General features: G+C 44.2%; 2 protein-coding genes across 8 annotated transcripts; one reads left to right on the plus strand and one right to left on the minus strand.

The window, feature by feature from the left end:
* Nucleotides 1–3,816: 3,816 nt before the first annotated feature.
* Nucleotides 3,817–9,005, minus strand: FBXO45 (F-box protein 45). The gene is made up of 3 exons (XM_005151238.4): nt 8,736–9,005; nt 8,224–8,580; nt 3,817–6,325 (listed from the first exon to the last, which is right to left on the minus strand). The coding sequence occupies exons 1-3, from the start codon at nt 9,003–9,005 to the stop codon at nt 6,140–6,142; spliced, it is 813 nt and encodes a 270-aa protein (XP_005151295.2). The 3' UTR covers nt 3,817–6,139.
* Nucleotides 9,006–9,188: 183 nt separating this feature from the next.
* Nucleotides 9,189–15,661, plus strand: WDR53 (WD repeat domain 53). 7 transcript variants are annotated; one of them, XM_031050851.2, is made up of 4 exons: nt 9,195–9,238; nt 10,724–10,817; nt 10,936–11,215; nt 13,444–15,661. In XM_031050851.2, the coding sequence occupies exons 2-4, from the start codon at nt 10,750–10,752 to the stop codon at nt 14,017–14,019; spliced, it is 924 nt and encodes a 307-aa protein (XP_030906711.1). In that variant the 5' UTR covers nt 9,195–9,238; nt 10,724–10,749; the 3' UTR covers nt 14,020–15,661. The 7 variants fall into 7 exon arrangements, with proteins under 7 accessions (XP_005151294.1, XP_030906711.1, XP_030906713.1 ...); XM_031050852.2 differs by lacking the exon at nt 9,195–9,238 and adding an exon at nt 9,505–9,679; XM_005151237.3 differs by having other exon boundaries at nt 9,189–9,238; nt 10,724–11,215.
* Nucleotides 15,662–18,943: the final 3,282 nt, after the last annotated feature.

The following is an 18,943-nucleotide window of genomic DNA, read 5'->3' on the forward strand; positions in this document are numbered from 1 at the left end:
AACCCCAAAGGTGATCTGGAAGTAGCAGACAGAGCTGGAAAGCTTTAACCATGGCAGTATTCGGAATATTGCACAAAAAGCAATTTGGTGAACATCCTTTGCCGGACTGGCAGGTTTGTCCACCACTTCATAGTTACTGTCACATATTTAAGCTGGTGGAGCATACTGTTCTAAGTTTCTATTTAAAAGTGATTGGATATGGCTTACTTCTCCTGAGCACAGGATGTTAAGGAAACAAAACTTTACACCATGGTTTAGTAACTCACTTGCAGGCTTTTAGTCTCTAATCACTGAAATTTTTCTTGCAGTTGAAGCTACAACAAGTAATTTGTTACCTGTAAACAAGTACCATGGAGGGTTTGGGGTTTTCTGATGGAGAACAGACCATCACTTACTCTGAGACTGAACACATTACTGAGCTACAGAGAGTCTAAGGAAAGTCGTACTCACAGCACATGCTCACCTACATGAGTTGAAAAAAGGTCTGTGCTCCCTGTTTTTGATCAGGTTTGGTTTTGCCTTGATCTTCAACTCACCTGCTGCAAACTGAAGCTGACGAATTGCTTTAAACAAAGGCATCAGGAACAAAGGATGCCACCATGTCTTGCTGCAGGTACATAACCAAGCTTGAACGTTTGCATTTTGTAGCTGTAGCCTACACACTGTTGCCAACCAGCTGTTCTGACATCTGTCCCTGGCTTTGGAGTATGCCTCTAAACATGCACTGCACAAGTAAGAGCACATTCACAAGCCTGAAGTCAGAAGTTCAAGAAAGGACAATAGAATTTAAAATAATTAAAAACGACTTTGGAAAATATACAATGAAACAATTTGGGGTGATAGTGCCCATCCTGAGCAGTATAACACTGTAGATATATAAAGGTTGCATGTCCCAGGATGGCCACTCATTTACACACACAGCAACACTCCTGCTGTCTCTGTATATAACTACCGAGGTTTAAGCTGCAGAAACTGGGAGCTCACAAAAGGGTCAGGCACTACACAAAGGCAAGAACAGGCAAGGTTACACTGTCATATTCACCCCCATTCAAACATCACCAGCAGGTTTTAGGATTAAGACGACAGAGTAAGTCAAGCAAACATGAAACAACTCCAACAAGCTGCAAGTGCAGGCATGGAAAGAAAGACACCCTTGGTTCTTGGGCTGGTGAAATTGCAGAAGAATAAACATCACTTGTAATATACAGTAATATTTATTTTAAAATCCCTTTTCAGTGATTTTGGGTTTTTTTCTACAACTGCAATGGATTATTTTTTAATGTTTTAAATAGTTTTTGATAATATCACTGTTTCCTGGTCATAAATACCTGAGAGGAAGAAAAGCAAGTCTGGGAAGAAGCAGACCTTGGAACAGCAAGTGACTATTTGCTTGAGCCTCTCAAAACCTTTTCTACCTTTTAAGGTGATCTCTGAGTCACAGCTGTTTGCTGTCATTGCAATCTGAAACGCAAAGTTTCGCTCAGCCTAAATTCAGGATCAAGCTTCAAATGAAGCAGGATATTTTAAAAATTCTATGCCCATTATCCACCTCTCAGCAATCCTCTGTTTTGTTCAGGATTTGTTTGGTTTATTGAAGAGGCCAGGAAGCAACAAGGTTCCACATTAAACATCTACTTTGCTCCACACTCAGGAAATTCAAAGCCTGGGCTCTCACAGAGCTGTTAACTTTGCCCTCTCGTGGAGAGGTGTGAGAATTCATTCACAAGTCCCACAACACGTACAGCATCACAGACGTACAGCATCACACAGCAGCATGAAAGAAACTGCTTGAAGTATAAATTAGAGGGTTCAGCACCACTGCAGGAAAAGGCTTCTGTATACAGTTACCACTTAACTGATTGTCAACTGAATTATTCCTTAGCATGAGGTCTGCTACTATCAGTTAGAGCAATCTAATGTGTTACACTCGTAACCATTTATGTGTATGTGGAAAGGATCCTAGAGCAGATTTCAGTCGTGCCAGTTTCTGGCTACAGATGTCACCAAGTTATCTTTACTGTGCAAGAACCAAGCGCTGTTCTGGAGAATGGCAGCACATACAGCCCTTATAGCTGTGTTCCTGCCAGCACCCAGAGCTATTTATATCATATAAAGATTTAGCTAGAACTGAAATACCAGCATTGAAATACACGGCTTCAGGAATCACTGAGGGCTGGTTACCTCTCAAATACTGATCAAACTGTTATCAGGTCAAGCATTATTTTAATTGATCATCCCAGTGAAAATGGAAGATAATAAAATAGACGGAGCCATCTGGAAAACACCCCCACGTGTTAAGGAAATTAAAAAATGTGGATCATTGGTAACCAGAGAGAAAAGCTAATATGTTCCAGTTTGCTATTGGATTCAGAGGCAGGCAAAGTACAGCCACATTGGAGGCAGCAGAATTTCAGCCCACAGGATCAAGGCCATCTGCTCCTGGCTAGTTTTGTCACCTGAAACACTGCCAGAAGTAACAAAACCAAATGGTGCTTGCTAGTAGAAGGCACATGCAGGACTCCCTGAAATGTTCACTCTCCATTGCATTCTAAGTGAGGAAAAAAAAAACACTTTCAAGAAAATATCCCTAGCAGGGTCAGTTTTCCATGTTATCTTAGAATCATAGAATCACAGAATAGTTAGGGTTTGAAACGACCTTAAGGTCATCTAGTTCCAACCCCCTGCCTCGGACTAAACCTTGTCACCTGAGGCTCCATCCAGCCTGGCCTTGAACACCGCCACGGACAGAGCATTCACAACTTCCTTGGGCAACCCATTCCAGTGCCTCACTACCTTTACAGTAAAGAATTTCTTCCTTGTATCTAATCTGAACTTTATGCATTAAGTTTATTCCATCAACTCCTCTGTCCTCTTATGGACAAAGAAGTCATGCAACTTCTGACTTCAGGCCAAAACAAACCACCACCAAACCAAGAACAAACTCTGTCCCATACAGAGCTCTTCTCTTCCCACCACAGAAACATGACCAGATCAGATAACCAACTATTAAGCTCCCAACAGATTTCACAGCACACTTAAACTACAGAAATTCTGAGCTTTATTAGAAAGATAGACAAAATGTTCACTTACCAAACAAAATCTGGATGTCCTGCAGGATTCTGAAGCCAGCATCTGTGAATCTGACTGATTTCTGTTATGGGAGCCATGAACTCCTGACCAAAGCAGTTAAATCACTAGTCAGGGTAGGGAAAATACTTCAAACAGCTTTTAGCTCACTTTGAAGCACCTCTGGCTAGAAAAAGTGATTCTGCATTTTTGGCAAGACAGCATCAAACCCTCTTTGCTGCTGAAGAAGCTCACAGAGGTGTTAGAACAAATTCTTGATGCAGAGAGTTTGAACAAGTACCTCTGAGCTCACAACCACAACACAGTCTCCTACTTCTTCCTAAAATCCCCTACTTATCCCTAAAAGCACAACAAAAATATCGAATTTCCCTACAGAAAGCTAGAGAAACAGAGAGAAGCTGAGAAGCTGACCTGGGAAGGAAGCACCTTGCAGCAGTGAACACAACACCTTGATGAGAATCAAGACCTCCAGCAGTCAGGAAAGCCTTTTCCCATTCTGTCCATGTGTGAACATCCCTGTTTTGGAGGATGCCATTTCTCAAGCACAGCAATTAGATCTCTGAGTTTTCCGGTCCTTGTTAACCACTCATCAGATTCTCTTTTTCAAGCAGTCATGCAGTACATCACACAGTCCCAACAACTCAATCTTCCTGGTGCACCAAACTGCTACCCCATTTTTCCTACCACCACACCATGGATGTCATTACAGCAATCCACACCGACATACCCTTCTGAATTATAGCAGAGTTTATTTTGATGTTTTGTACAGCCAGCATTGGTCTCCAGGAATAAGTTATGATCTTACTTAAGTGAGTCCCCCCAAACCCACCCTTAAGGGAATGTTCAACGTTAAGCATTTCTAATTTAGAGGGAAGTTATTTATAGGGCAAGATGCAGTCTGAAGAATGGAAGTCAATCTTAATTTGTGAATAAAACTCCTCAGAAGTTCTTGGGGGTTTTACTTGCATCTAGTTGGACTCATGAACAAGCACAGAGGTTGCATCTTTCAGGACTGCAATGACAATACATTCATCTGAGGGACAACTTTATTTTCTGAAAATGGACAGGCCTCTGTTTCCTTTTTTCACCTACTTTGTGCCCCAGGAGTCTGTTATGCAGGTACCTGCTTTACAGTCCAATACAATCAATGTTTGTAATGGATTTGCCCAAAAGGTACTCATATGCCTGTGCCACATCATTTATTCGGTTGTTCTCAGCACCACTTCAAACATCATTTCTCACTGCATATTTTGTTTCTTTAACACAGCCAAAAGGAACAGACCCTGATATTGCCTTTAAGCAATAACACAAGAAACAAATAAATACTTTTAAACCCTTTCAAATGGAATGACATACATTGTCTATTCCAGTGCAGAACTTGGTTATCTACCAGGGTAAAAAGCACTTCAAGGATAGCTCATCAGGAGTAGAATGGAAGCCTCACTCCTCTGCTTCCACCACTCTCTTCACATGACCGGAGTAATGGCAGGGGGAAGGCAGGGGTGAACAAGCAACAGCCTAAGAGGAATTCCCCTTCCATGCTCAGAGAATTGCCAGTGTCTGCTATAAGGCAATTCACATTCTCCTGCACAAATAAAGCAAGAAAAGGTTGCATAAACATTTCCTTCTCCCTCTCTAAAAAGCATGCCCAACTCGGAGATAGTTCAGACAGCTCTGGGAAACACCAACAAGAATCACGAGCCAGCCAGACCTTTCAAACTCAGAGGAGAGTGATGGCACCAGGAATTCCTTTCATACTGCACCTCTCAGCTTCACAGCCACCCCAACCTGCATATACCAACACAGAGAGGGGTTTGTAAATGGTTGTTAGAAAACCAGTGCAAGTGAAAAGTCCAAACACTGAACCTGACCCAGAATCCCTATCAGAGGGTTGGTGAGAGGTCTACTCGTCCTGACTGAAAATGGGCAGGTAAATACTTGGGTACTGGGGGATTTTATTTAATTCAATAAAAGTTCTGCCAAAGTGAAAAGCCTTATAAAGCCATTTAAGCTGAAAACAGGTCTGGATTCAGAAACTGCTCCTTACTCATTGTTTTGAAACATTTCACAACAGTGATTACAAAGCATAACAATGCTTTCAAGAAGTTAATATTGATGTGAAAGGATGACAAGCTCAGCGTTGTGTTGTGGCTTCTTTTCCTAAAGGGGACTGCAAATTTTGGCAAAAGGAAACTAGTGGAGAAAACACTTTGTGTTTTCTACAGAGAACAAAACTGTTGCTAAAGCTGTGGAAACTGACATGGAAAATGACCCAATGTAGCACGGTACTCCACAAGAGCATCTCAAAATGCTTTACAATATAACAAAAGAAATACACTTACATGAATGTTATATACCTGTCCAAGGTATATTTTCTGATGCCACATAGTGGGGGGGTCCCTTTAAGAAATTATGTCCCAGTTAGAACAAAACAAACCCTTTCTTTTAACTGTTCTTTTCAATGTGTTCTATATATACAACCCTTAAAATACACTTAAAAATAGCTGCACACATTTTGTATCATTATACTAGAGAAGGACAGTCCTGACAGACCATGCTTCTCAGTATGTTAAAAACTGTAAATAAAACCCAACCAGACTTGCTGTCCTCTAGTACCCACACTGGCCCAAAGGAGGAGGGGGGGAGGGAAGGAACAAGCAGTTTTAAAATGGGAGTCTTTCACAAAACACGCTACTTACAAATCTCAGGTTAATTTCCTCAAGCAGTTTTGTATCAAATCCTTTCTTAAATACATAAGGTCACACACTGCCATCTTAGCAATGAAATCTGTTGCAAAATGAATGTGTGAGCTTCCCACTAAACCAACTGCAACCCTGAGGATTTTTCTGGCCTGGTAGAAAGAGGAAATGGAACACAATTCCTGAAGTATGGCTGGTCCTCCATTTCAAAACTCCATGTGATCCCCTCGATGGTTCTTGGACACACACCCACACTTTTTTGGTTTTCCTTTAATACATGTTTCCCTCTAACCAACATGCAGATTTCTCCTCCCATTCATCCACATCTCAATGTCCCAACAAAACAATCCATGTCATCCATCCAGAGGTTTTCCCAGGTAGACCAAAGTCACTTCTGTGTTACCATACACAGCAGACACTGCTGGATACAAACAAACTTTTGGCAGTCCTCTGAAGGCTACTCCCAAGAACTCATAGCCCCTCTCAAACGCTAATGTTTTGTCTTCCATGTCCAGGATAACTCGGATCCTTTCACCTATCTGGAAACAGAGATAGAAGGGGAGGGATTAAAACACAGAGTCAGCATGTTCAAGTAGAAACACAAAAGTAAAGCACAGGCCACGTATAATGCAACAGGTAATTTTAAAGCATGGCTTTCCTGTTTCTCATTATTGCATTATTTTTAGGACAGGAATTTCTCCATTTTGCTCAAATGCCCTAGGATCCCAAGTACCTCTGCTGTCCTTTTCCAACAGGCAGCCTGTATGTAGGCACCAACCTACATGATAATAAATGTAACTCTTCTATTATGAACCTTGTGAGAGCACCCAGAGCAAGTATACTACATGCCATGTGCTTTAGAATGCTGCAGAGGTTTGGAAACCTTGCAATGGCCTCCAAGTCACTTGAACTCCGGGTCTAACTGTTGCTATAGCCAAACAATTGCTCCATGAAGAGCATTTTAAAGACAATGAACTCGTTTTACATAGGTAAGTGACACATATGAAACATATCAGAATACACTACTATGCAGCTGTTTGTCACCTTGCCAAGGCAGCAGAAAATATATACATACACACAAGTGAAATCAACACTGAACAGAGCAAGAGACTCAGATCTAGGCATGCACAAAGGTCCCTGCATTTATTAGTACACACTATTCTAGGCATAAACAGAAGTCCCAGACACCAGCAGCAAGCACAGCAGGACACCACACAAACTTCTGTTCCTCACCAGTCAGCCCCAATGCTGGGGATTTCTTCCAGCCAACACATTTTTCTTCTAACCACCACTAACAAACTCCTTTGAGTATGTTTTCTACGAGCAGATTGCTTCACATGTCTTAATAATAAAAACTCCAAATGATCACCAATTTTGAGAGAAAGCAGCGACTGTGCTCATTCTTGAGTTCCCTACACAAGCTGGGGACTCTTAGCTTCAAAACCTTTCCTCACCCTTTTGTTGCAGAAAGACCTAGACAAGTACAGCAGAAAGCAAGCACAAAAGGGCAAGTCTGTAAAGTGCCTACCCAGTTTGCATGCCAGGGAACATGCAAGCGGAAAGAGATCTAAATCTCTTACATTACACTAATTTTAGATATTATTCCCCAAACAGCAGGTATAACCTTCAGCAGAATTAACTGCTTGACAGTGAACTCTTACATGAAATTTAGAAACATCAGGTACAAGTTGCCAAATTGAAACATTAGGCAATACTCATACAAAGCCACAGCATTATGAGACAGAAATTATAATACATGCAGCTCAAGCTGGTAATGTGAAGCAATCCAGCAGTCAAAATGTAGTTGTCAGCAGCCAGAATAACAAAGATAACACTTCTACAGGGACAGAAAGGTAGAATGGCACTTGCTATTTAACAACCTGAAATTATCTGAACATCATCATAGCCCAGCATCCTAGCCAAGCGATGTAACCTATGGGAATGCTGCCAGCGAGCAAACAAGCAACACTCAAGTCAGCACTGCTGCAGGTTTTTGCAGGAAGACTCTCGCCTAAGCACTACCCTCCGCTCACACTGCCATACAACAAAGGGATAAAATACCACAGACGTTCACCTTGCTGTGGGGCAAGTCATTACTTCATAAGACTACAACAGCTTTTATTTCAAAAAGCAACACGATGACTAAGTAGACGCTCACAATACATGCCTCGCACTCAATACTTGAGATAGAGGTGCAGAAGTGGAGGGTCAGGTGCACTGAACACCATACACAGGTGTAGTCTGAGCAAGCAGTAAAGGAAGGGGGAAAGGCCTTGCAAGGCAATATCATTTGCCCTTCTATAGGGAAGCTGAAGAAACCCTTAAGTGAGTATTTGGAACCTATTCAACAGACAGCCACGACATGAGAGGGAGGAGGTTCCTGGCCAGCCACAGTGAGACATGGTAGAGTTTCCAGCCCGTGCCAAGCCACGCTCACCTGGTATTTGGGCGCGTTATTGCACTGGGGGAAACTGCCGTTCACCTCTCCGTTATGCAGCAAGTTATTGTCCACCAGGTTCCAGCCCCAACTCTGGTCATCGCTCCCCAGCAGGGCCACGTAACCCTGGCACTGCATGGCTGCCCGCTTCGTGGCGATGCCAATGACGGCCACGGTGCCCAGTGGGCCTTCCCACCACACCTCCCAGGCGTGGCGGCCCTCACTGAAGCCGATCTTGGTCCGCGCCCCATCCGTGCTCTGGGCGATGGGGTTGCGGTGCAGCGTGAAGCCGTTCTTCTTGATGTAGACATTCCGTGAGCAGTCGTTGGTGCTGAAGGCGTGGTGGAAGGCACGGACCTAGGAGAGAACAAGGAGGAAGACAGCAAGGGAGATAAAATCCCGTCATGTGTTTCAGGGCCCCCCCGCTTAGTTTCTAATGACAGGCGGGCCAAGCGGCCAGGGCGGTATCCCCGTGGGGCTGGACAGGGGTGTCCCCGAGGGGCCGGCCTCACCTTGCCCTTGTAGGTGGGCACATTGCAGAGGATGTCGGTGCGCAGGGCCTCCTCCGCCAGGCAGCGGGCCGCCAAGCTGCGCCACACCTCGCTGTTCTCGTCGCCGTGCAGAACGCGGTGCCACAGCTTACAGACCAGCGCGCAGCTCCTCAGCTCGCGCAGCTCCAGGTACGAGAACACTAGCTCCAGCACACGCCCCGGCAACCGCCAGCCCGGCCCTCCCGCCGCTGCCGCCGCCCCTCCGCCGCCGCCGCCGGGGCCCGCCGCCATCGCCACCGTGCCCGTTCCCGAGCTCCCCGCGGGCGGTGAGCCGGGACGCGGGGGCCGCGCTGCCCCTCCCCTGGCCGGTGACAGCGGTGGCGGCGGGCCCCGGCCCGGGGGCGCTCCCCGGCCAAGGCCCTCACAGCGAGGGGGCGCGCGCGCCCGGCGCCGCCATCACCGCCGCGGGCGCCCCGCCCCGCCAGCCGCGCATGCGCAGGTCGCGAGCGGCCGACAGAGCGGAGGTGAGGCGGCGCGCGGGGCGCTGGGGGGCCCGGCTGGGCGGGGCGGGCTCGGCTTCACATCCCCCCCGCGGCCTCCGGGGTCCGGTGCGGGGCCGGGATCTGGAGGGCACGGCGACCCTCCCGGCGTGGAACTGCCGTCAGAGCTGTGTCCGCTCCCTTGAGGAGCTGGCGTCTCGGCTTGGGGGGTGTTTTCCTGAATCCCGTGGTTCGGGCCTACCGCTGTGAGGGGCTGCGGGGGGTGGGAGGGAGAAAGAGGTTACCTCAGTTCCCGGCGTGCGAGAGAGCGGGGGGTGCGAGTGTGCGACCCGAGTTGCGGGTAGGGTGTCCGGCGCTTTCTGTAGTTTATTTAATAGGTGCGACCGAAGTTTTCCTGACGGAGTGGGTGAATTCTAGCAGCGGTTTAGATTGACAAAAGAAAAAAAAACACAGGCAAAAAACATGGTAAAAATAAGTAAATAAATATTGTATTGCCTAGCAGTGCAATAGAACAGTTGATATCGAGGCAGTGCTGTGATCGCCAAAGCTGCTGCAGGGGCTGTCCCGCAAAACTGTCCTGGTATTAGCTGTCCTCCTCCACTCCACAGCTTGTTTTACTTTTGTGTTCTTTGGGATTTTTCCCCCAGTTTTCTGCTGATTCGGTCTCCTGAACAGCCCTGTCACATGGGGTGCTGTGTGTGGTTGTGCCCAGGAAAGGACCCTGCCTGGTAAACTCGATGGGTGCGCTTTGAGACACAGTTAAATGTGTTGAAAACCGGTTCACTACCTGCCTCAAACCAGTAATGCTTTTTTAAAACGATGACATTGTTGAGCTGTTTATGCTTTGGTGTTTACCAGTCACAAGAAAATTACCTTCAGTTTGGGAATACAGAGTACACGACTTAATTTATATTCACACAAATGCGTGCTTTAAACTATAATTAAGGCAGTTACTTTATCCCACTCGCACCAGTATGGATTTCTTTTTCCACGTATTGTGAGGCTGCTTTACAAACCGATGTTAGGTACTGACTACCCAGCACCTCCACAGCTGGGTGAAAGACAGATGTCTGCATGTGCTCTCACCCAGGCTGGAGCAATGTGACTCCTCTGCAGACTGACTTTACCTGTTTGCGGTCTTCCCCATGCTCCTTTCCGGTACCTCCCATTAGGAACTGTGCTGCCTGTTTTGTTAGGTGTGCTATGTCCCTATGTGCTGAGGAAGCACCTTTCACCTAGGCAGCCATGTCAGGGCAGATCTACTCCCTGTGCTGCACGGGTACATGTGCTAGCACCACTGTCATTCCAAGCTGGTATTCCTGATGTTGGTGCTGTTTAAGCAACACTTGGGTACTGATCGTAAAGATGCCTGTTTTAATTGGACACTAGAGTTTCAAATAGTTTACATTATAGTCCATAGGATGATCTTGTTGCTTTGATAAACTTTCTCCTGTAATGAGGCAAACACCATCTGAATTCAGGTTTTTTTTTGTATGTTTGTTGTTTCAGAGGTGTCCCTGAAACATGGCAGTCAAATGGATTGGTGGACATTCATCTTCTATATTGTGCTTGAATGTAAACTCAGAAGGCCTGGTGGCTTCAGGTGCAGAGAGAGGCGAGCTCACGTTCTGGGATGGGGGAGGCACTCTGGCAGGACAGCTCCAGCTACCGGAGGCAGATGACGTGACCTCCGTGGTTTTCTCTCCCTGCTGTCCCACCAGGCTGTACACTTCCCATGGAGAAACTATCAGTTTGCTGGATGTCCGATCCCTCAAGGAGCCCGTTGAACACTTCCATGTGAATGAGGAGGAGATCAACTGCCTCTCAGTGAATGAGACTGACAGTTTCTTGGCTGCAGCAGATGACTCAGGGGCAATAAAAGTTATCGACTTGGGAAACAAAAAAGTCACCCGGTCCTTGAGACACTCAAACATCTGTTCCTCTGTTGCCTTTCGACCTCAGAGGCCTCAAAGCCTTGTTTCCTGTGGACTGGACATGCAGGTGATTTGCATACAAGTAGATGGTTATTAGAGAAACAAAATGGTAACTAGTCACTTGTGCAGTGAGGCACCAATAGACTTTCACCCAGAGTGTGAGTGTGCAGCCTGCAGTCACCAGAAAGCTCCTTAAACATTCTAAAGTAGTTTTGGTGGAGAAACTAAGTGTTGAGATTGTTTGTGCCATTTTCTACTCAAGACTTCCTCTCTCTGTTTTTATCTTCTTTAATCTTTACAATCTAAAAGTGAGCAAGGGGTGAGGAAATCAGAATATGGTCCAAAGCATGCTCATGCCACATTAGCTCCCTGTTGGACTGACCAAAATCAGAAGCTGTCCCTAGCGATCAGTTATGGCTGCAGATGAAATACAGATGATCATTAGGAAAGGCAAAATGCTTGAAGCATACAGGAAGCTAGCAAGAACACAGGTAGATAAATATCTTTCCAAGTGGTATGTATCATGTCAGGACAAGTAATTTTTATAACTTATCATTTGTTCTGCTTAACCTCTTAGAAGCATTTAATATTCTTTACCTTGTACACATCTCTGTCCTCATTAAGAGGAAATTTGTCCTTTGCACACCACTTTTCATGGAGGTTTATTTTTTTCCAGAAGTTACATGGAAGCAGAAACAATGCTGTGAGGACAGAAAATACTTAATTTGCAGAAAACTTGTTAGCAGTTGACAAATTCATAAAGCTATTGCAGTGCTGTCTGTTACAAAAATGGATTATTTGCCTTAAGCATTAGGACCCAGCCTCTCTGCTTTACTGTGCTACACACAGCATTATGAGAAGTTTTGCTGTTCATCAGATCAAAGTAGTTTTAATGTGCCAGCAACAACACTCACTAAACCAGAAAAGTGCCAGGAACCAACATATTTTGAATGTCTTAAGTGTGATTTGGATTCCAGAAGCGCAGAGCCAGTGTGATAACTCTCTTATGGCCCAAATCTAAAGCCTCCTGTACTTCCTACTGGAGTTTACTAGTGGAGGAATATTTTTATTAATAACAAAGTTTTGATAAAAAAAACAGCATATGAGGACTTACTTCATTAGGCTGACTCGTGCTTTTATATCTGTTGACCTTGAAATTGCTCATAATCAATTCAGATCTTAGAAGAGCATTGAGAGAATTATTTTTAACTGGCACAGTATAAATCCACAGCCATTGAAATGCTCAATGAGACACAGGATTCATTTGAAGGCAGAGTTGTTGTTCCATGAGGGACTTGGAGGGGGTTAGGATTTTAAAAGCAAGTCTAAAGCACAAACCCCTCTCCTCTCATCAGGAAAAGAATGCCCTACCTCAATATGGGCATAGCACAAACCAGATCTACTCATTGAATATAAAAAAACAACGACCCAAAGTTGACTTTTTAAAAATGGGAGCCTGGACTACCATTTGCCTTTTTCTGTACCATTTGTCAAGCGCATTCGTGGAAGCAGTTATTTTAGAACAAGTAGACGGGACAGGCAAAACTAAAATTCATAATGATAAAGATCTCTCTTAACTGCTAGCGTTTCTGCATCTCTCCTTTTAAATGATACGGAGTATATCATGATTGCTACTGCCGAGATGAATGCAGAAACATTTAGAACAGCTCCTTCATCCATTCTGTGGTCTGAGTCATTGACCCTACTGAGTAGGGCAGTATGAGGGTTTGGAAAGCATGCTGTCAAGATCAGACATATTTATCAGGTAAAGTTCACCAACTCCTCACAATGCATCTTTCATCCCTTGCACTCGTGCATAGAATGGTTTGGGTTGAAAAGGACCTGAAAGATCACCCAGTTCCAAACCCCTGCCATGGGCAGGGACACCTTCCACTAGACCAGGTTGCTCCAAGCCCTGTCCAACCTGGCCTTGAATACTGCCAGGGATGGGGCAGCCACAACTTCTCTGGGCACCCTGTGCCAGGGCCTCAGCACCCTCACAGGGAAGAATTTATTCCTAATGTTAAATCTAAATCTCTGTTGGCTCAAAGCCATTCACCCTTGTCCTGTTACCCCATTCCCTTGTCAAAAGTTTGTCCAGATTTCTTGTCAGCCCCTTTAGGCACTGGAAGCTGTTCTAAGACTCTTATCCGGGCTGAGCAAGCCCAGCTCTCTCAGCCTGTCTCCACAGTAGAGGTGCTCCAGCATGAAGCATAATGGTTTAGTTTTACAGTTAGTGAAAGATCTGATCTTACATAAAATGGATAAATTACTGATTCATACTTTTTTTTCAAGGTTATGCTGTGGAACCTGCAGAAAGCTCGCCCCTTGTGGACCACAAACCTGCAGGAGTGTGAAGTGCAGGAGAACAGTCCACAGTCAGCTGGCCAGTTCTTCAACCCGCCGCTTGCACATTCCCTGTCTGTTGCATCCTGCGGCAACCTCTTTGGCTGTGGAGCTCAAGACGGTAAAGTCAGAATATTTAGAGTCACCGGTGTCAAGTTTGAACGTGAGCTGGAGTTTCAGGGTCACAGCTTGGGAGTATCACAGGTCCTCTTTATGCCAGGAGCATATTGGTTGCTGAGTGGAGGAAATGACGGGAAAGTCTTGCTCTGGGATGTGAACAGTGACATTGGAAAGCAGCTGAAAAGTCCAGCAAAATCACCACAGAGGAGGAAGGCTTCCACCAGAAAAGATGGGAAGCTCAACAAAGTGGCTTCAAATGAACATACTAGAGTTTTACCAAAGGTAACCATTGAGCACGGAGAGAAAGTGAACTGGATCGCTTGTGCAGAGATCAAAGGGTCCAAAAGGGTATTAGTTGCTGATCAGAGTAGTTCTGTATCTGTGTATCCACTGGCAGAACACTAGACTGAGATGTTTAAAGAAATTTCAGGGGCAAAACCACTTCTCAAGAGTGCTTGAAAGGAGTCCAGTTACACATGCTGACAGTGCACTGAACGGTGAAACCTGCCACATCCTTCAGAAGGGGGAGGGATTTGCTGTGTACTCACGCAAGTACTTGGAACTGGCTTCATACAATGTTTTACAGCAACTGTTGGTATTCACTGCAGCTGTTTTTTACAGGGTTGGCAGTTTTCTCCTTGAATTTAGGTAAAACGGGTTTCAGTATATTTAGGGGTAATATTAGTTTATGACTAAGCTGACATAATTAACATTGGAGGAATAAATTCAAACTAATGGGGATGCCCACAATGCTGAGCAGTAACAAAGATGCCACTGACTGAGCCACTTGCACTTTGAACTATTGCAATGCTTTACATTACTCTCCCCTGCTGAACTGTGTCATAGCTTAAGTGGAAATACATTTTTCATTGGTCAGCAGCTGCGTATAAAACTAAAGAAGCATCATCAATGAGTAATCCATTTAGTTTAACTGTCATTGGCAATTGTTTTTTTTTTCACACTGCAGTAAACGAAGGAGCAGGGGAAACGTTAACATCTGTTTAAAGGGTCAGCTCTCATGCATTTAGTTGTCTATCCCAGGGAAGAATAACTATTACACTGGTCTTAATAAATGCTTTCTCTCTCACTGCTCTCTTGTGCTTATACTCACTGTAATATTGCCAGACTTACACACAATTGTGTCAAGATGTGTTGTATACCCCATCACAGGGGGAACATAAAAGGCCAAAGGCATGGCTCCCCTTTACCCAAATACTTTCACTGTCTTACCAAAGCTTTAGAAACACAACGAGCAGAAATTGGTTTGCTAGAAATACCTCTCAATTTGCAGGAAGCAGGTGGGGAGAATGTACTAAGTAGGAACATGGCAGCTTTTCAAGTGTTCAGTTCATGCTGGATTTCCCATGGAAGGGGAAAATAACTAAAAAAAGTGCTTTTTTTCTTCCTTGGGTTGTCTTTAACCTTTCTCAAAACAGAATGCCTGGTACTAGCTAGAGACCTGCTTCACTGCTGTGGGCTTTGGGCTGTCTTGTTTCACCAGGTGTGCTGTTACCAAATGCACATTATCTATCTGCTTTTTTACTTTCTCTGGATGGAAAAATTTCCAGCTCTTTTTTTGCTCCTGAAAGTCTTTAGCCACTTGTGTTGGCTGTCCTTCCTGTATGGAAGAGCTTCCAACCATCTTGGTTTTGCTCAAAGCTGCTCCCTGCAACCCAACACAACTCACTCTCATCCAAATCTGATTTTACCATCATAGCGTTCAAAAAACAACAAGAAAAAGGGGCAATCTGTTTGTGCAGACTTTAACAGCAGGAGAATTTGGCCCAAGACATGAACTGTGGGTGAGTGCTACAGCAAAATGAAGCCAAAACACAGCAAAATGAAGCCAAAACACAGCAAAAAAGCCAAATAGTGTAGTTAGCCCTCATTTCAGAATTCATTTATGTATGAAGACAGACAGGACCAGTGGGTCAGAGGAAGTGGTCCGGATGCTAGTTCAGTATGTGATATGTTTATGAGCATGTGTCTGTGCATCTATGACCTATATTTGGATATACAGTCTATAAAAAGCTTTGGTACAAACAACCTCCTGCAGGAGTCAGATCCCCTGTCCTTGTTGCTGCCTGCTTCAGGAGAAAGACTCAAGCCCACTTCAGCTTTTATTTCTTCTCTTCGTGCTCTTCAGGAAGATGGCTAAGGCCAGCATTTCCCTGCGCTCCCTGAACGAGACGTTAAACAGGTCATTAAAGGGTTGTGCTGGCACTGTGCTGAGGGACAGGGAAGGACAAGGGGCAGGGGAGAGGGGAAAGGACTATGTGTTAGAATGACAAACCTGTGCTTCCTTTGCCATTTTGATGGGTGATTGGATGTAAATATACATTGCCTGTATATGTGAAGGGGAGTAGTTCATGGGCAATCTTGTGTTTCTCCTTTAGTCACTGGGGAGGAAGGGTGAATGCTATTTTGGCCAGCCTGCAAACTGCTAGTCCTGGCTGTTCGCTGCGGGATTTGAGTAACTGCTCCATCAGCAAAAGCCTGTAGCTGCATGAAGTGTTGCTGGGTGATTATGAGTAACAAATTCAGGTTCACACTCTAATACTGTTGTAAATGGGAGGTTTGGGATGAACTTCTGAATTCAGAAAGTGCCTCGGAGTCTGGAGGGTTCAAAGACAGGAAGTACTGGTTACCATTAACATCCTCCTTCCCCTGAGAACAGGCCTTTCTTAGAAGTTTTAAGAAGGGAGATCAATGTTGCTGAGGAACTGGGACATAGGTGACATGGATTTACCCTCCATTTTCAAAGCCTGTACTCAGAAGAGGAAGACTTTACCAACAGGTTCATTGGCTTCATGTATAATACTCCAGCCTCAGCTGTCCCTACTGGCACCCGTCCATGTGTTCAGCTGCAGTGCGACAGCACAAGTTGCTTGTAGATGGTGTCTCTAATGAGATGGGAAACAATTACAGGATTCAGGAAAAGGAGTTGGAAAAGGGTCTGAAATTTTCCAGTCTTTTCTCTTGGTGGATTTTCACATAGGAATTTTCATATACTCCCTTTAACATACTCCTGTGCATGTGGTATCAAGCAAGACATTTTTAAGCCAGCTTAGGTGTCACACATATAACTCTGGTTTACCTGTAGTAAAAATGATTGTTGTCTATTGACAGTATCACAGCTGATGGAATGCAGTACTTCTGCTTATGAAATTAGCGACCAGTCAAGATGCTAACATTTTTCACCAACAGCTTTTATGACTCCAGTTAACCACAAAAAAAACAACCCAAACCTAGAGACCTGACCAGAGAGAGAAACAGAAACACGGGAAACACTCCTGAACTTAAAAAGTGAAAACTAAGTCTGTGGGGAAACTGATTGCAGAAGTGTGGATCTAACTGGTACTGCGAAGTAAGTGTAACGGTAACTTCACTTGCATTAAAGGAAAAAGTGTTTAGAGGTCATGACCGAAATGAAAGCAGGAGGTTTAATCCATTCATCATTTCCTTCAGAACTTGGATCCAAGAAGCAGCAGCACCGATTCCGTTGGAATTTACAAAAAGCTGTAGCAGATTAGTTATGGAGATTGGTCCTACCATGGTGTGACTAAACAGAAATTTTTAGAACCAAAATTAGCAAATGATGAAATGTTTGCTTACAGATGCTTAAAACCGCACAAGTGTAATTTACAGACAGGCAATACACCTGGTATCAGAAAGTGCTGGAAAGACAGAACTGGTCAAATTCTAAAGCACTGGACTAAAGGTGTATTATTTAGGAATAACACTTTGTTATTCCAAAAACTCCTGCTACTGGAGTTTCTGAACCATCGCCTCATCTTATTAGACTGCTGCTCTCTCCTTGCTCAGCTATGGCTATGAAGTGGAGCTGAAACTTATTTGCAGCAAATACCAACCCACCTCACCTCAGCTTATTCACTTGCTCTCTCTGTGTTGACAGACTTGATCCCATTATTATCCTATGAGCTCTTCTAGTTCTGAACTACCTGCATTTCTACACCACACAATCTCCATTTCCCAGTTAAAGTTCTATTTCAGTCCTAAAATTCTCTTGGCCAACATGCACACATAAATACATGTAAATGGATGAAACCCCCACCCAAAAGTTAGTCCAGGAATGCATCAGGACAGACAATAATTTGTTGAAATCCAACACCCTGTCAGAAACATGCCCAGTTCCAAAATACCTGTTGTCACCCAGCAGGAGACAGGAGGCTCTGAGCAATAAACATCTTGCTGAAGCAAGAGAAGTTCTTCCAAAGTAAGATCAAGATGTAAGCAGCTTTCCCAAGACTGTCAAAGAAGTCTCCTAGCCTCAGGAAACAATCAGAAAATGTTAGACAAGATCTGTACAAGCTGCCACTCAGACAATGGATTAAGGCTAGGGAGACTTAGGAAAATAAGCCCTTGTTGATGTCTCTTTATTTTCTCCTCATTCAGGTCAACTGCAGACAGAATCTAAAGCAGAACAGAAAGGCAGGTATACAGGGGAGCTACTGACAGTGCAGCAATGGTTCTTGATCTTTCTCTTAAAACAACCAGCTAAAAATACTGTAGAGTGTGCATGAAAGAAGGGAAAACTGTTTTATACAATCTGCTGCTCATTCTATCTAAAGTTAGCCTCTATTTGTTATTTTTTAATGTCATCACCTGAAAGCTACCGTGTATTTTGTCCCTACAAAAAAGTTCAGCCAAAGAACATAATAATCATAATAGTAACAGAAGCAGTGCAGCAAACTGGGGATGAAGAGAGAGATGATACAGAAAAAAAAATGTAGGGCCTTGCTTGTACTAAAATTCAGATAGTGAGATAGTTTTTGTTTAACTGATACAGCCTGAAGTTCTGCCAGTAAAATGCAAAGAAAAATAATAGAAGTCTAGAAGAAATAGCTGATGCTCTGCAAGTACTTGTCAAGTATGTAGTACTGAGGTGTTTGTTCAGTTTTTAGGAAGCAACTTTGAATGATTTGTATGTTGATAGCTTTGAGATCCTCAGGATTCTTCAGAACACACCTCAATGTAAATCACCTCAGAGCCTAACATAAAGAAAATGGTCTTCACAAAAAACACCCCTGGAAGGACAGAAGCCCAACACATCCTACTCTGTGAGTAAAGAGCAGCAAAGCCAAGCTATAGAAGCAGCTTTCTTATTGCTGGTTTACTAAGGTGGTCTTATTGCACTGTTTTATTGTGGAAGGACAGTCCTACAAAATAGAACACCAGAGCAGGATGAGCTGGGAGAAGATAAATACTGCAGGTGGCTTGTTTATTATTGGTGTCATTTTTAATCTGAGGAAGAATGAGAAGTTCTGCTCAGTGTCAGATGGAAATGGTTCAAAAGATCCTGACACCA

Source organism: Melopsittacus undulatus, chromosome 6 (assembly GCF_012275295.1).
Source record: "Melopsittacus undulatus isolate bMelUnd1 chromosome 6, bMelUnd1.mat.Z, whole genome shotgun sequence".
In the NCBI taxonomy this organism is placed as follows: Eukaryota; Metazoa; Chordata; class Aves; order Psittaciformes; family Psittaculidae; genus Melopsittacus; species Melopsittacus undulatus.

Bases quoted from the DNA above. Each gene is read 5' to 3' on its own strand.
- FBXO45 (XM_005151238.4), bottom strand. From the start codon at position 9,005: ATGGCGGCGGGCCCCGGCGGCGGCGGCGGAGGGGCGGCGGCAGCGGCG. The intron at 8,581-8,735 runs GTGAGGCCGGCC...GTTCTCTCCTAG, and splicing joins TGCCCACCTACAAGGGCAAG to GTCCGTGCCTTCCACCACGC. The intron at 6,326-8,223 runs GTGAGCGTGGCT...CTCTGTTTCCAG, and splicing joins ATAACGCGCCCAAATACCAG to ATAGGTGAAAGGATCCGAGT.
- WDR53 (XM_005151237.3), top strand. From the start codon at position 10,739: ATGGCAGTCAAATGGATTGGTGGACATTCATCTTCTATATTGTGCTTG. The intron at 11,216-13,443 runs GTGATTTGCATA...TTTTTTTTCAAG, and splicing joins CCTGTGGACTGGACATGCAG to GTTATGCTGTGGAACCTGCA.